Source organism: Geotrypetes seraphini, chromosome 2, assembly GCF_902459505.1.
Source record: "Geotrypetes seraphini chromosome 2, aGeoSer1.1, whole genome shotgun sequence".
Lineage (NCBI taxonomy): Eukaryota > Metazoa > Chordata > Amphibia > Gymnophiona > Dermophiidae > Geotrypetes > Geotrypetes seraphini.
Window position 1 is genome coordinate 238,262,805 of NC_047085.1, and position 16,918 is coordinate 238,279,722.

The window sequence follows — 16,918 nt, forward strand, 5'->3', positions numbered from 1 at the left end:
CTCTTCCATGTGACTTATTTAAACAAAGCTAGTTTCCTTATTTTGGTACCCAGTAGCAAATCAACTGACTCAGGCTGGCATAGAAGTGACCACGTTTAAAATGTTTCTCCAAGAGCTATGAGATAAAATGTGTAATATTTTGGAGGGAATCTTAAGCTGGTTAGGTGTCATTTGCATGCATCAAAAGCTGATTTACATATGAAAATTGGCATACAAGCAAGCTCCTTAAATGTGAAAAACAGCAATACACTTAAACATTGCAAAATTTCCACATTACCATTTCCAGCAGCTCTGAGTCATACACAACCCTAGTGTACAGCACTAAATATTGTAGATCAGAGAATGACAAGGGGACAAATTTTTCCCCGTCCCCCGCAGGAACTCATTTTCCCTTCCCGTAAGTTCTTTTCACGTCCCTGTCCTATTCCTGCAAGCCCCGTCCTCATCTGCACAAGTCTCAAACACTTTAATATCATAAGTGTTCGAGGCTTGTGTGGTTAAGGCAGAGCTTACAGGAATGGGACAGGGACAAATTTGTCCCCGTGTCATTCCCTACAGTAGATGTCAATAGAAATTTTTTTTTAAAAAATGTATTATATCACTCCCTCAATACTGTCATCCAACTGTGGTTGTTTCCTAACAGTTTAAAGATGAGAAATTGGAGCATCACCTGCTGGGCCAGCAACTCTGCTTCTCGTCTTTGTCGTTCTCTAAGCAGTTGTGGGAAAAGGAGGGGGTAAAAAAAAAAAAATAATTAAAAGTTAGCATAATTGTACCCAAACAATATTTGGTATTACAGTACAAGGATAAGGCCAGGCTGGGCCAAATACAAACAGGATGACTATAAGGGTGGATGTGACCGATTCAATTAGCTAAAGTCATGAGCATGGGTACTTTAATATACTGGGTACTGTGCCACTGACTGTAGATCAGTGGTTCCCAACCCTGTCCTGGAGGACCACCAGGCCAGTCGGGTTTTCAGGATAGCCCTAATGAATATGCATGAGATAGATCTGCATATAATGGAGGTGCCAGGCATGCAAACCTGCTCCATGCATATTCATTCAGGCTGTCCTGAAAACCCGACTGGCCTGGTGGTCCTCCAGAACAGGGTTGGGAACCATTGCTGTAGATATCAGTTTGGCTCTAGAGACTCACCAAATGGCACGTTGACAGAATTTGTCACCGTCCCCGCGGATAACTGCAGGAAATCATCCCCATGTCATTCTTTAAGGAGAGAGGGAAGAATCAGAGTATGAATGAGCACAACCTCTGACCCTCAAGCCTTGCATTGAAGAATGCTGGTGTAGAAGGGCTGAGGTTGAGCTCAACACTAAAGAATGACATGGGATGGTTTCCCGTGGTTATCCACAGCGATGGGGACAGGGACAAATTCACCGTGTTATTCTCTGTAGCAAAGCTCTGAAAGAAAGTGAAATCACATGAATGCTGGGAGATGTTGTTCTTGAGCGTCCTGAATAGGCAGAAGTGAGCCCATACTGGAGAAGAGTCATCTGGAAATTGACTTGAAAAAACAGCAGGCGTTTAGAACAGTATTCTTCAACTGCCGGTCCACGGAAATTTCCTGCCGGTCCACAGGGCCGGCACGTGTATTGAGCCCGAGACAGTGTTCTTCAATCACCGGTCCACGGTGCGATCGATGCGGCGTAATCTTTGGGCCGGCTCCCTCTTCCTCAGTGCTGCAACGTCAGGGGGAAGGCTTCCAGGTAAGGCGCTGGTCGCTGCCCGCGGCTTTGTGCACTGCGTCAGTGAGGAGGAGGGAGTCGCCCCAAAGATAACACCAGGGGTGGCATAAAATGGCCAGGCGGGAGCAGGCCAGAAGGTAAGGCACAGCACGGAGAGAGACAACAAAGGTAGGGGGAATGACTTTACTTTTAAATTTAGTTATTAAATTGTGTCAATTTTGAGGATTTACATCTGCTGTCTGTATTTTGCACTGTTCAGGAAGAAATGCATTTTTTTCCTTTTCCTCTGGGGTTGTACTGCTTGCAGAGTCTTGCATCTTAGGGTTTGTTTGTATATATTAGTACTTTTAGTTTTTGGTCTCGTATTTTCATAGGGGTTATCTGTGTTCTGGTAGGAATGAATGTTGAGAAGCATACAGTGTGCTTTGTATAGTTTAATTTTGTGGTTAACTATTATGTGTTGTTAATAAGACTATATTGTTTGTGTGTGTATATATGAAAAATGAATGGAAAAAATGGTGTTACAATTAGTACTATTATGAGGGCGGGGTCTGGAGTGGAGATGGGCTGGGTCTGGCCCACGACTTTGCTCAGTGTTCTTCAGTGTTCCTTTATTTTCGTCAGTCCATAGGTGTCAAAAGGTTGAAGAACACTGGTTTAGGACACAGGTGAAGGTAATTGAGCACCTGGAACCAATTAGGCTGCTGTTGAAAGGAACAACAGGCCAGACTGTTTGAAGAGAGAAGGAAAACGAAGTAGTGCTGCAAGGAAGTTAGGAGTAAACAAAAAGTGAAATACGTAGAGGTTTAGACAATTTATTTGAAACTATAAAAGCATCTATCCAGCAGGCTAAAGCAGTGTTTTTCAACCTTTTTACACCTATGGACCGGCAGAAATAAAAGAATTATTCTGTGGACCGGCATCGGTCCGTGGAGCGGCGGTTGAAAAGCATTGGGCTAAGTCGTGGGCCAGACCCCGCCCATCTCCACCCAATCTCCACCCCAGACCCCGCCCCCATAATAGTACTAATTGCACCTTGCATGTCCCATGCCTCATCTGGAAGCCTTCCCTCTGACATTGCAATGTCAAAGAGAAGGCTTCCGGTTCAGGCACAGGATGCCCGTAGGAGCCACTGCCTGTGGCTTTGTGCACTGAATCAGTTAGGAAGAGGGAGCTGGCTCGAAGATAACGCCGCATCGATCGTACCGTGGACCGGCAGTTGAAGAACACTGTTTTGGGCCTGATGCACGTGCTGGCCCTGTGAACCGGTAGGAAATTTCTGTGGACCGGCACTGGTCCATGGACTGATGGTTGAAGAACACTGGGCTAAAGTACTTGGGCTTCTTTATATATCTGGATAAAAGAATTCTTAGCTACATTTGGAATAAGAAACAACCAAGAGTACAATGGAAAATATTGTATCATAAGAACATAAGAACTGCCATCTCCAGATCAGACCCATGGTCCATCGAGTCCGGCGATCCGCACACGCGGAGGCCCAGTCAGGTATACACCTGATGTAGTTTTAGTCACCCATATCCCTCTATGCCTCTCATAAGGAGATGTGCATCTAATTTGCCTTTGAATCCCAGCACAGTGGATTCTTTAATAACCTCCTTTGGGAGAGCATTCCAGGCGTCTACCACTCGCTGCGTAAAACAGAACTTCCTGACATTTGTCCTGGACTTGTCCTCCCTTAGCTTCAATCAATAGTATCAATTGTGGCAGCAGTGTTTCAGAGTGGGTTCCCTGAATGGAAAAACTTAAAAAACTTATTACAGCAGATCCTTTGCTACCAGACAGATAGATCTAGTAGGGCATCAGGCCACCCAGTGGTACAAATTGATTTCTGAATTTTTAAATAAGAAGCCAAAAAAACAATCTTGGAGATATTTGGAGCATCGAGATAAAACAGTATATTTTTGTGTCTCGTTGGCCACGAATTTGGACTTGGAGGTTGAAATGTACAGCGTCTGCATCTATGAGACAAACATGGTTATTTTTATTACCAGGATTTTTTGGACCCCAGTTCGATTACAAAAAATAGATAATTCTAAATCTAATAGATGCTGGCATTGTTATATTAATATAGGGTCTTTGGATCATCTGTTATATTTTTGTCCACTGATACTTGGTTTCTGGAAATGATTTCTGGAAGTCAATTTGGGGACAAATAAATCTCATTCTTGGGTCATCTATCCCCTTATCCTAAGAGGCTGTAATTTGTGGTACGTTACTTCATGTTAAGCCTACTTTAGACAAGTATAAAGGTCGCCTTATCCTGATCATGACAGGAATAGGTAGGTGTTCAACTGATCACACATAATTGGAAGAACCATGACAGGATTAATTCTACTTTTTGGTGGGTAAATGTGTGTACCACGTGTAAATATGAAAGAATGATGGCAGAATGTTTGGGAACTAGTAAGTCCTTTAATGATGTATGGAGTCCATTGACTACTTTTGTTGCATTACAGTAAGGATCATGTTTCTTCCCTTTTCATTAGATTCTTTACACATCCAGGGAGGGGGGGGGGAAGGAAATGTACATTGAGGGGTTAAATTATTAGATTATAATATTGAAATCACATCATATGTATTATTGTATTAATAATTAAGATGAGGATGGGAGTAAATGATTGTTTAATGTAATAATTGTAGTTATTAGTGTGTTCTATGCAGTATTTATGATTTACCAATTGTATTGCACTATCAAAGTTTGAAAATCGATAAAGATTTAAACAAACAAAAAAAAAAATTGTGGCAGCAATGGGGGTGGCCGTTCCTAACTTGAAATTTTAATATTGAACAGCTCAACTTCGTTGCCAATCTAGTTGGAAACGGAATTGAAAGAAAAGCTGGGTTAAAATGGAACAGCATTATAGATGATCCCTTGATTACTACCTGTCACCATAAGAGATCTGGCTACTACTTTAAACCTTATCCTGATATTTACTCTCTCTCTGAGTTAGGGGAGGGTGCGTGTCTGCCTACTGGGTGATCAAGTTTATTTTCAGGGACCTCTATCAGGTATGCGCCTCACTTTACTCTGAGGAGCTCAATATATTATTTCACATTTGGGAGGGGAAAGGTCTTAGTGCCTTGGGGCAGTTATTTGTAGATGTACAGGCGGACCCGTTTCTGGAATTAGAGGAGGAATTTGGACCGAAACCCCATGACCCATTCCACTATAGACTTCATAAAGAAAAGAGTCCTCAAAGATTTGTAATCCCGACATGCTAACTGAGCACGCAGTTTCAGGACCCAATAGACCCTACAAGGGATCTACTTTGGGACAGAGGTATAAAACTAAAACTTGGGAGACTGGCCTTAAATCTTTGCTTGGGGTTTCAATTGCTAGCAATATGGTGGAAAATGGATATACAATGTGGTGTCAATGCTATTATATGCTAGCTCGACTAAAGGCTATATTTAGGAAGTGCTCAGATTCTGCTGGAGGGCTTGCGGAGAGCAAGGCACCTTTATGCATATTTGGTGGCACTGCCCCAAAGTCCAATTATTTTGGGACCAAATTATGCTCTTTGTATCAGAAGTACTGGGCGATCCCAATAGGAGAAGACTTCCATTGAAGAAGCATGGAGGGCAAATGGCAGAGTTAAACAGCTGGAAGGGTGTTTGGGGCTTGTGTGTGTTTGTTGGGGGGTTTTGTATATTAAACACAAAATGCCAATTGTGTTAGACATCCAGCCGCTTGGTATACTGTGAGCTATTTGATGTCACCGTTCTCCATTGCTGTTTCACTACTTGTTCTGTTTTTATGCTTTCTTCATTACTGGTTGTATGTTCAATTCGCAATTGCTAATAAAGACATATAACAAAAAAAAAAAAAAGAAGTACTGGGCGATCCAGTCATTAAATCTCTCAAATGTTGTTTTTAAAAAAATATGAGCCCTTTGACTATGGTGTTGAGCAAACAGAGGTGGGTCCATAAAGTAGTCACTGCTGTGCGTCTGGTGCTTGCTTCTGCATGGAAACAACCAGATTTGCCTTTCTTGGAAATGGTACTGCACAAAGTTGAGTCATATACATAGAGGGCTGGAGTCTATAAACGGCACGGTCTTTGTCGGCCACCTAAAAAAAACCAGCTGCTGATCGTGTGCCAATCACGCAATGGTGCCATTTATAGAATTGCGGCTTCGTGAAAAGTAGGCGCTGAAAACGAAGGCCAGGGTTTCAAAGGCCTAACGCCACTTTCAGTGTTAGCCACACCTACAGTAGCATTAGGCATCAAAACACCTCCATAGCCACAATGCAGCCATCTTTTTTTTTAGGCAGCAGGCACCTATATTATTATTATTTTCTAAAGATTTTAATCATTTTTAAAAGGCGTTTTCCCCTTAAGTTAGGCACCTAACTTAAAGTTCCATTTATAGAACATGGGCCTTAATGTCTAAATTAAAAGCCCTGAAGTGGAATAGACTTTCCTGTTTCTGTAAGATTTGAGAACCTTACATTACTTGGACTGAACCCTTAGGGGCACACAGTTCTTGATTACACTTACTCCATAATTTTGTTTATTCACACTGGTTTATGATACTTATTTTATTACAGTTAATACTCCTCCTGAGGAAACCTATTTTGGCGAAACTTGGGTCTAAATAGGCCTTCCCTGTGCAGCATCAGCATTTTCTGCCGCCCCCTTCCCAGCCGCCGCGTTGAAATTAATAGAATAGCGCTGCATCGCGCTACCGCTGGCTTCGGCATCTTCTATCTACTGCGGCCAACCCTAGCGGAAACAGGAAGTAGTCAGAGAGGGCGGGCCACAGTGGACAGAAGACGGCGAGGCCAGCGTTAGCACGGTGCAGCGCTTTTCTCTTAATTTAAAGGCGGGTGTGCCGGCCAGAAGGAGGAGGCTTTGGCGGTGGTGGTTTGGGCAATGAGTGAGGGCGGGAGGGGGGGAGTCGGCGGCTGTGCTGTTTCTCCGAATTGTCTGGCCGCCGCATCCACACTCCTGCTTGCCACGGACCTACTGATCACAGATCAGAGATCATGGAAGCACGCAGGTAAGTGCGCATGCGCGGCAAGGGTTTTATTATATAGAATATATATATACACACACACACATTTATAGAGCACAATTCACTTAAAGAAAAAATCCTGCTGAGATGCTTTGCAGTTTTATCTTTCAAAGAACACGGTTATCTTAAGAAACAGAGATAAGTGCTATTAAGCTTTATTGCTGATTACAATAGTATCAGTAGCTGTAATAGGCTATGATTTAAGAGTATAGAACTTTTGAAGGTGTTTATATAGGGACAGAAAAGAGAAATGATGGTCCCCAAATTGTTCTCTCAGCGGTTCCGATTGCAGGAGACTAGGACACTGAGCACTTTTCACAAACATTAAGATAATTTAAATGATTTAATTGAATATAATTGTTATTTGGAAAATATATGCTTTTTACTTGATTAGTTATGATACTTATGACATCTGGTTTACCAGGCTCTCTCCCATTAGAGTGGGGAGGGGAGGAGAGTCGGGGTTTTGTCAAGATTTGAATAAATGATACATACTGAACAGTGGCACTGTATCAGTGGCAGAACCGTTTTCCTTTTTTGTTCATATTGTTGATTTGTACTATACTTTCTGATTTCTTTTGAATTTGATTCAATAAAATCTTTTAAAAAATAATGTACCTGGGCAAGGGCTTTGTGCTGGCAGACAGACAAACAAGCTGGGCTAGAGAGCCCTTAAAACCAGGGTTCTTAACCAATGAAGCCTGACACCCCCCCCCCCCCCAAGGGTTGTAAGGAAGAGATCAAATGGGGTGCAGAGAAGAGTCTTGAAATCTGAGGCAATTTATTGAAACTTTCTACACAGAGTGAAGGTAGTTATTAGGAAAGCTGACAGTGATATAACTTTGCACTACTGCAATTTTAACAATGTTAGTGACTTGAAGCGATATTCTTTTGTACTCCGCCTTGAACCGCAAGGTAATGGCGGAATAGAAATCCCTACTACAATGTAATGTAATAATATGTATCTGCCAGTAGCGGACATAGGGTATAGGAAGTCAAGGACATAGGGTATAGGAAGCAAGGCTGTCATTGATCAATTAAAGAGGTGTGTGAACAAAAAAAAAAAAAATGTTAAAAGCTTCAGCATTAGAAATAAACCATGGTTTAAAGTTGTGCCAGAGTGATGAATGTGGGCAGGGAATATTACCGCCAAGAGTCCAGATCAGATTAACAGCGAGGAGACAAGAGAAGCCAGAGCTGTAATTAAAGAGCTGGCAAGGGAAGTCAATTGGCAAAACAAAGTCTCTAGGCTGCAGTCCATACAATGGCGAGTCAGACAAGGGGAAAAATTAAAAAAAAACTTTATTGCCTGCTTGGGAAATGTACTTGAGATTAAGTTGTTTAAGTTTGTTGTAAAAGTTAAATGGCATATTAAAATTAAATGGCTGTAGACTAAGCACGGTTGATCAGAACAGCTGTCATTAAGAACTCTGGCCCCAATGCTCTAAAATTGCCATTAAAATCCCTTGGGTCACAGTAGTGCCAGTAAATTTAATGATTTCAAAATGATGAGTGATGCCCAAAGAACGTCATATGCAAACGAGGTTCGCGAAGGTCCATGGAAATCCCATCCGATCAGTCGTTGGAAAAAGCGACTGAAACATGCACAGAAAAGTCTGCGGAAAAAGGCATAAATATGTGCAAACGCCATGAAATGCTACATGGTAGGCATGCGTGTTTCAATCACAGGCATGCCATTGCTAATGTATGAAGGGGAAGAAGGGAGGAGGCAGAGAACTACCAGCAAACTATGCAATCGGCAGCTTTCAATGAATGCGCCTTTAATACATGCGCTCAAAACGTGGTTTTAACACGTGTTTTTTTTCATTCGTTATTGTTAGATTTTTATTTCCATTGATAATACAATTTGTATCTGAAAAATATAGGATAAATTTACTGAAAAATTATGATGGTGACATTTGCCAGGTTTTGGAGGGTTTTAAAAAAAATTCCCATGTTATGCAATCATCAGCCCCAGCCCAAGACACAAGTACCTGAGATGTGCTTTTAACAGTACCGGCACCCCCCAGACTAGCCAGTAATTTTGGGGTGTTAAAAAGTCAGCGTATCGGTTTGTGCATCACCAGGCGATGTCAGAGCATCGTTTTAATATTAATAATCTTGTTGTACTACATTTGCATACCAGAGTTGGAGGCTGCTATGACGCATGGGAAAGACTGCAGTGAGTCATTATGTACTTCGGTAGGTAAAATACTTCAACGCTAAACCGGTTAGAACTGGCTTAGCGTTGATCGTTAAATGCACATTAGATTTAGAACATTGAGGCTTGTTACCCGTTTGAAATTGTACATTGGATTAAGCTGTACAAGTTGCTAATTAGAAACTCAAGGTGAAACACCATATTTTGCACAACATATGAGAATATAATGCAGGGGTAGGGAACTCCGGTCCTCGAGAGCCGTATTCCAGTCGGGTTTTCAGGATTACCCCAATGAACATGCATTGAAAGCTGTGCATGCAAATAGATCTCATGCATATTCATTGGGGAAATCCTGAAAACCCGACTGGATTATGGCATTCGAGGACCGGAGTTCCCTACCCCTGATTTATAATGACTTGAATCAACATCTATAAAATTTATCCAACAACAACTCCTGTGTAACAAAACATGAACACGTACACAATAGTTATTTCTTATATTTGGACTGCAATCTCCCTCTCCCCTCATCCCAAACATCTGTTCCACACCCTCTCTCTTTGCTCCACCATGGGGGGGGGGGTGTTTGCATTCTTATAACCTCCCTCCCCCCCAACATACACCTGAAATAACACATGTAAACAGTATACCAGTGTCTTGCCTTGCCTATGGAAAAATAACTACTGTGTTCCTGATTCACAGGCTGATTCAGAATAGAGAATGACACGGTGACGGTTTACCCGCGGCTACCGCATTTAAGCCGCGGGTCACTGCCGAAAACGGGGAAGAAAACTAGCAGTCGCTGCGGTGACGGGGACAAGGCCATTCACCGACCGCGGAAACGGTGAACAGGTTTGTCCCCGCGGGCCAATGTACCCCCTTCTAGGAACCGCTACTACGGCTGCAAGTCTCCCCTCCCCCCAGCGATCACGGCAGGAGGGCACCCAACCCCTCCTGTAGACCCCCCCAACGGCCCTCCCGACAATCGCAGCAGAAGGGTACCCAACCCCTCCTGCCGGTCCTCCCAATGGCCTCCCCTAAGATCGCCGGCAGGAGGGTACCCAACCCCTCCTGCTGGACCCCCCCCCCCAACGAACCCTCCCACCCCGGAACCCCCTTAGTCTTACTTTCCAAGTTGGACCGGACAGCTCCTCGCTCGTCTGACCAGCAGGCCTGCCTCCGTCCAAATGAGGCGGGCCCGCCCCTCCCCTCCCCTGCCTAACCCACAGGATCCTAGGGCCTGATTGGCCCAAGCACCTAAGGCCCCTCCTATAGCGGGAGTGGCTTTAGGTGCCTAGACCAATCAGGCCCTAGGATCCTGTGGGTTGGGCAGGGTAGGGGCGGGCCCGCCTCATTTGGACGGAGGCAAGCCTGCTGGCCATACGTGTGAGGAGCCGTCCGGTCCAACTTGGAAAGTAAGACTAAGGGGGTTCCGGGGTGAGAGGGTTCGTTGGGGGGGGTGTCCAGCAGGAGGAGTTGGGTACCCTCCTGCCGGCGATCTTAGGGGAGGCCATTGGGAGGACCGGCAGGAGGGGTTGGGTACCCTCCTGCTGCGATTGTCGGGAGGGCCGTTGGGGGGGTCTACAGGAGGGGTTGGGTGCCCTCCTGCCGTGATCGCTGGGGGGAGGGGAGACTTGCAGCCGTAGCCGCGGTCACTATGCTAATCACGGCAGGGAGATCTTTGCCGCGATTAGGTACAGCGGCCGCGTCTAATTACCATATAGGCTAACATTGTAAGCATTTAAAGTACATGTCGTGTTTGTTTTTGCATTGCTAGCCCTAGGGGTGGTGGAAGATTAGTGATTGAAAAACTGTATGAAAAATAACTATTTTAAATTTAGTGATCAAAATGTGTCAGTTTTGAGAATTTATATTAATTAATTTTTTCTCTGCGTGTTTTGTTTTTGTATAGTTATTAACTAATATTTAACTAAGTTTTAAAGTTTTAAAGAATGTTTCCTTTATACGTAAATAAAGAAAAGTGAATGGGATTGCAGTGGCGGTGACGGGGCGGTGAATGGGGTGGCAGTGGCGGTGATGGGGCGGTGAAGAGGATGGTGAGACGGGGACGGGGCGGTGACGGGGATGGTGAGACGGGGACGGGGCGGTGACGGGGATGGTGAGACGGGGACGGGGCGGTGACGGGGACCAATTTTTTCACCGTGTCATTCTCTAATTCAGAACTCCCACAATAGAGCCAAAAGCGCAAACCCCCTTACCCCCAAAACAGCTTAAAAAAAAAAAAAAAAAAGTTAGCTCTCCAATGCCCAAAAGAAATGATATTCAAATTCTATGTGTTCTGTAAAAGAGAAAGCAATGGGGAAGAGCATGCTTTGCGCATGTGTTTCACAGTAAGCACAGCTCGTGTGCACATGCCAGGCAAACCTGACCATGCAGCACATATTGGCGCCACTCTTCTGCACCCTTAAATATAAGCTTTTCAAAATGTATTTATTTTACTTGGAAGACTTAATATTTAAGCACAGAAAACAGGTGCCAATACGTCCTTACACTTTTGGATTTGCCTGGCCTCGTGTACATTTCTTTCTCAGTACTAGCGCTTAGAGCAGGGCTGCCCAAGTCCGGTCCTCGAGATCTACTGGCAGGCCAGGTTTTCAGGATATCCACAATGAATATGCATGAGGGAGATTTGCCTGCACTGCCTTCTTGGTTTGCAAATATCTCTCATACATGTTCATTGTGGATATCCAGAAAACATGGCCTGCCAGTAGAACTCGAGGACCGGACTTGGGCAGCCCTGGCTTAGAGGCTTGCATAGGCTTTCTTCCGCTTCCCAAAAGAAAAAAAAAAAAAATCAAAACCAGCAGATTTTTAACTGTAAATCAAAAGAAAAACTCTCTTCAAACCTTCTACTGAGAGTTCCAAGCTGGCACTATTTTTCCCAGCAGTAAGAGCGGTGTTTGTTTGTGTTCTGTTCTCGGAGCATTGGGAAGGCATAGAAGACATCATTAGCACACATTTGACTACATTTATATAAATTTGCAGCCATCCCTGCTGCACACATTGTTTCCTGCACTAAAGCCCTCTGAGCATTCCGGGCATATTTATAATTGCACTACTCCCGTACTAACTGGCCTTACCACCAGCAGTAGGTTTTGAGAATGGTCTTGCCAGAGAGCTAGACAGCGGTCTAGAATGGTGTGATTTCATCTATTACCTCTCCTCCTCTTCTTTTCTCTGTCTTTCTTCTTCTTCTTCCCGTTGCTTTTGCTCCCGTAGTTGCTTGTACATGCGCCGGGCAATCTGGCCGCGCATCCGCTTCTGAAATGTAATGGCAGATTCTCGCAGGCGAAGGAACTTCCTTCTCCAAATGAAAGATCTATAATTTTTCTGTATCACCACCGCACAATGCAGAGCCTTCCTGTATCGCTTTCTACAGGGAGAGAACAAAATCCAGTGTAATCAAAGATGGTACACAACTGAACTCTCTCACACTAATTTTGTGACGATACAGGACCAAAAGAGTGGGCATTCATCCTGCTTGACTTCCATTCTACTCTGTTTTAAGATCGAGCCCTTTCTATTTACTTTGTTCAGTAACTTCAGCAGCTGCAAGGCAGCTGAACAAATCTGAAGGTCTGGTGCTGACAAGGCAGTACCTTCAAAGAGAGAAAAGGCATCCAGGAAACCAAACATATACAGCAGGACCTCTAGAGACATAAAGCAAGGACCTTTGTTTTCTTGTGAGACGTTGCTGTGTGTGTACAGTTCTCATATGCATATGAAAAGCAATTATATTATTCAAACAAGCATTGAACAGCCCACCAGTGACTATTAAGATATGACCAAAGTAAATAGCTAGGCTCTGCTCCTACCCCCCAACACTTGGGCCAGATTTACTAAAGATAGCAATTCAATCGCTGTTGGCCGATTTATGGCCGATTTTGAAACAACGGTTCCAAGTTTCCAAGTTTATTATATAATTTGATTAATCGCCTATCACAATTTCTAGGCGATGTACAATTTCATAAATAATCAAATATGGGCAACAAATCAGACAAACAATAGTCATATCAAATTAAAATAACAAATACAAACATTTCTATACATAGTTTAACTTATACATATAATATCAAAGCAGAGGGAAAATTATTAATGGGTTACAATCAATATTAATTTAAAAACGTTTAAGGAAAAAACAATAGGAGGGGCAACAGATAAAATTAATAATAATATATAAAGTAAAAGAGACCGAAACTTTGAAATTTATTCACTAAAAACATCTATAAAAAGGAAACTCTTAAGTTTGGACTTAAATTTATTTAAGTGCTTTTCCTCTCTAATAAATAGTGGGAGGTCATTCCAAGATTGGGGAGCTGTTATTGAGAAAATGGTGTGACGCCTCGTATTGATAACTTTCAATGAAGTGAAGGCCAATAAGTGTTGATCTTGTGATCTTAACTGTCTTGAGGTAAGATGAGGAATTAAAACTTTAAAAATAAAAGCAGGGGTTTTAAATAATAATGATTTAAAAGTAAGCAAGCATAATTTGAATAAGATACGGTGTGCAACTGGGAGCCAATGTGCCTTTTTAAGTAATGGAGAGACGTGATCAAATTTTTTAGCTTTATAAATAATTTTAACGGAGGCGTTCTGAATAATTTGAAGACGTCTGATTTCTTTTTGTGGTAGACCTTTAAATAGTGCATTACAATAATCAATTTTGGAAATTACTAAAGAATGAATTAAAATATTCAGGGATTTTGCACATAAAAATTTGGCCACTGAACGAATTTGGCGAAGTCTGTAGAAAGTAGATTTGACCACATGGCTTATGTGATCATGATAAGTTAGTTTATTATCAAATATTACTCCAAGAATCCTAATATTGTGTGCCATCTGCAAAGGAATGCCTTTAATAGAAATGGGAGAAAGAAGTCTATAGGAGTCCTTCCATGGAAAGAGCATAACGTTAGTTTTATTGATATTCAAGGCTAGTCTATTGGTGTCTAGCCAGTGATAAATTTGATCCAGCTTTCCGTTTATCGCTGTTATTTCTTGTAAATTATTGGGATCAATTGGATGTATCAACTGTATGTCGTCTGCGTATGCGAATACTGAGAATCCGATAGACTGGCAGAGAGTCATAAGGGGAGCAAGAAAAGTGTTGAACAGTAAAGGTGAAAGTATTGATCCTTGAAGGATGCCATATGGAAATGAAGAACTATCCGAAGATGAATTATTGAAAAAGACATTTGATGAGCGGTTTTCGAAGTAAGACTTGAACCAGAGCAAAATCTGGTCTGTCACACCAATAGATTGAAGCCTGTTTATTAGATGGGTATGGTCAATTGTGTCAAATGCAGATGAAAGGTCAAGTGAAATTAATAATACAGAAGTATGATGGTCTAAATGATACAGAATGGATGTGGTCATACCGATTAAAGAATGCTCTGTGGAATGATTTTGCCTGAATCCTGTCTGATTTGGATGTAAAACATTAGTTTTTTCAATGTATTCTGATATTTGATTGAATACAATTTTTTCGGTAACTTTTGCTAGAAAAGGAATGTTAGCAATTGGTCTGTAATTAGTTTTTTCCTCAGGGCCTATTTATTCACTATCTTTGCTGCATGCAAATGATTTGCATGGAAGTCATTTGCATGCAAACTCCCTGACTCAATCGCTCCCTGACTACTGTCGCAACCCTGACAGTAGTGACAGGAGAAGCAGCCTTCTGTCACTGCTGTTAGCGCTTTTTCCAGGTTTTGTTTTTTTCATTTTTTTTTTTTTTAATGGCAGAGATACTTTGCAAAATATCTTGCCAATAAAAAAAAAGAACCACCCTCCATCCACTGACCCCAAAAACCCAGCTGCTACATCTGAGGCTGCCCTCCCCACCTGCGTGAGTATGGCAGGAGGAATGCCAACTCCCTCCTGCCGCTGCCCCCCTACCCATCCGCGTGAATATGGCAGGAGGGATGCCAACTCCCTCCTGCCGTGGAAACCCCACCACCACCACCATCAGCCCATGCCCCCTTCTCCCCTCCCTGTACCTTTAAACATTGGGAGCAGAAGGGGTGCCCAGTCCCTCCTGTTCCGTAGGCCTCCAGTGATCTTCGGGAGCAGAAGGAAGCGCAAAGTCCTCCTGCTGCTCTGCCGGCCGTGACACAATGCCAGCCGTGTGATGCACGGGGAGGGGCCATTTGTTTAGCCAATCAGGAACTTCCTTAGGCTCAGTCCTAAGGAAGTCCCTGATTGGCTCAGGTGCCTCAGGCTCCTCCCAAGGGAGGAGCTCAAGGCGCCTGAACCAAACAGGGCCTTATGCCCCTCCCCGTGCATCACATGATGCACAGGGGTGGGGCCTAAGGCCTCAGAAGCATTGTGGGAGGCATTGGAGCAGGAGGGATTGAGCACCCTCCTGCTTCATTACATGTACGGGGAGGGATGAGGAAGAGACAGGAACGGGAAGTTGGCGTCCCTTGGGTGGCAAGAGGGAGTTGGCATCCCTCTTGCCATTTTTTTTTTTGGGTGGGGGGAGAAGTCGGGTGTTTTACAGATGGCAGGAGGGAGGGGAGGGGGGGTTAAAATCACAGACTGGCAATGTGTTTTGCAGAATACATAAAAAAGGAAGAATTCATTTTTTATGTATTCTGCAAAAGCGCATTGCCATCCCGTGGTTTTAAAGGGCAGGAGAGTCGGTAAGAAGTGAAGCAACTGGTCCTCGGCAGTCGCTTCACTTCGGATCGGCAAGCCCAATTGGTCTTCCTTCTTCTGTTCAGTGAATCGCTGCCTTCCTACTTTGTATACCATTTCCCCTCATTTGCATGCGTGGATCAGGTTGGGTACACAGGTTCGGGTTGGAGGGAAATCGAGGCGCAAAGGGATCGCAAACCGATCGGTACACGATCGGCTTGCTTAGTGAATCTAGCCCTTAGTACATTATTCAAGAAACTGTACAAAGAGATTAAACATGATAATTTGCTAAATACATGGTTGTTTCCCCACTATCTACTTAATTGGGTTTATTTGCTATCAAGAGACTTGAAACAGCTTCACTACAGGAAAGGGGCAGAACAATTATTCTTTTTGATTTGCTTAGGGGAAGCAAAGCAAACATGACAGTCTAGCAGTTAGGGTATCACGGTCAGCTCTGCTCTTTGTGCATTTCTGCTTCAATGGGGACCAATTTGAAGGCCTTGTTTCTCTGAGAAATCTGTAGAAAGAGAGCTTGCAAAACTGGATCATCAGAGATTTGGTTTCAGGCCTCCAGTAAGACAGCAATAAAGAGAACCTGCAATTAAAAGGAACGGTCCACCCTTACTTAGCTGCAGCCAAGTCACTGTTTCTATAGATCGCTGCTGCTACCCCATGGCTGCAACCAGGGGTGGTGTTGGTAGGGTGCAAGTAGCCCACCTGCCCTTGGCCCACCTGTCACTGCATGCCTCCTAAGACTCAAGAAACAGCACTTAGCATCCTTTTCCCAACTTTCGGCCCTAGCAATGGCTCTAATTGCAGCACACCACAGGCTTCAAAAGTACACATTTTCTTTCCAATGATTAAAAAAGCCAAAATGCTAAAAAGAAATATAAGATACATCTCAGGGGATGTTTTTTAAAAGTATCTATTGGAGGTTTCTAAATCAAATTTTCCAGCTGCGAGTGTATCCTTTTTGAGTCACAAATCCATTAATAAAAAAAAAAAAATCTACGTTACCTGTTTGTACCATTGCAGCACATGCTCCTATACCCACTCAGGGCTAGATTCTCAAAGCTTTAATGCCGTCACTAAACTGTTTTCCAGCAGTTTAGTCTGTACGCAGTTTAATGACGGATTATCAAAGGGGATTATCTTCCTCTTTGGCGAGGATTCTAGAAGTCTCTGATACCGACATGCAAATGGACTCTTCAACATTGAAATGAGCCCTCCGGTGGAATTTTTAAAATTGCCGAGCAATTTTCTGACAGCGGCATCAGCTTTTTGCTACAAAAAAAAGGTGGGTGGTCTAAGGGTGCCGGTCAGTGTCAGAGACTGCTAGAACACCCCTTGCCTAA

The 16,918-nt window shown here is 43.3% G+C and overlaps 1 protein-coding gene across 1 annotated transcript in view; it reads right to left on the reverse strand.

Moving 5' to 3' along the window:
- Nucleotides 1-16,918, reverse strand: part of MYO10 (myosin X) — a 522,066-nt gene that overhangs the window by 88,999 nt on the left and 416,149 nt on the right. The window contains exons 23-24 of the mRNA XM_033935250.1: nt 12,082-12,297; nt 671-710 (exon numbers count right to left, since the gene is read on the reverse strand). Of these exons, the coding sequence (XP_033791141.1) occupies nt 671-710; nt 12,082-12,297 (256 nt within the window). The remainder of the gene's footprint in view (nt 1-670; nt 711-12,081; nt 12,298-16,918) is intronic.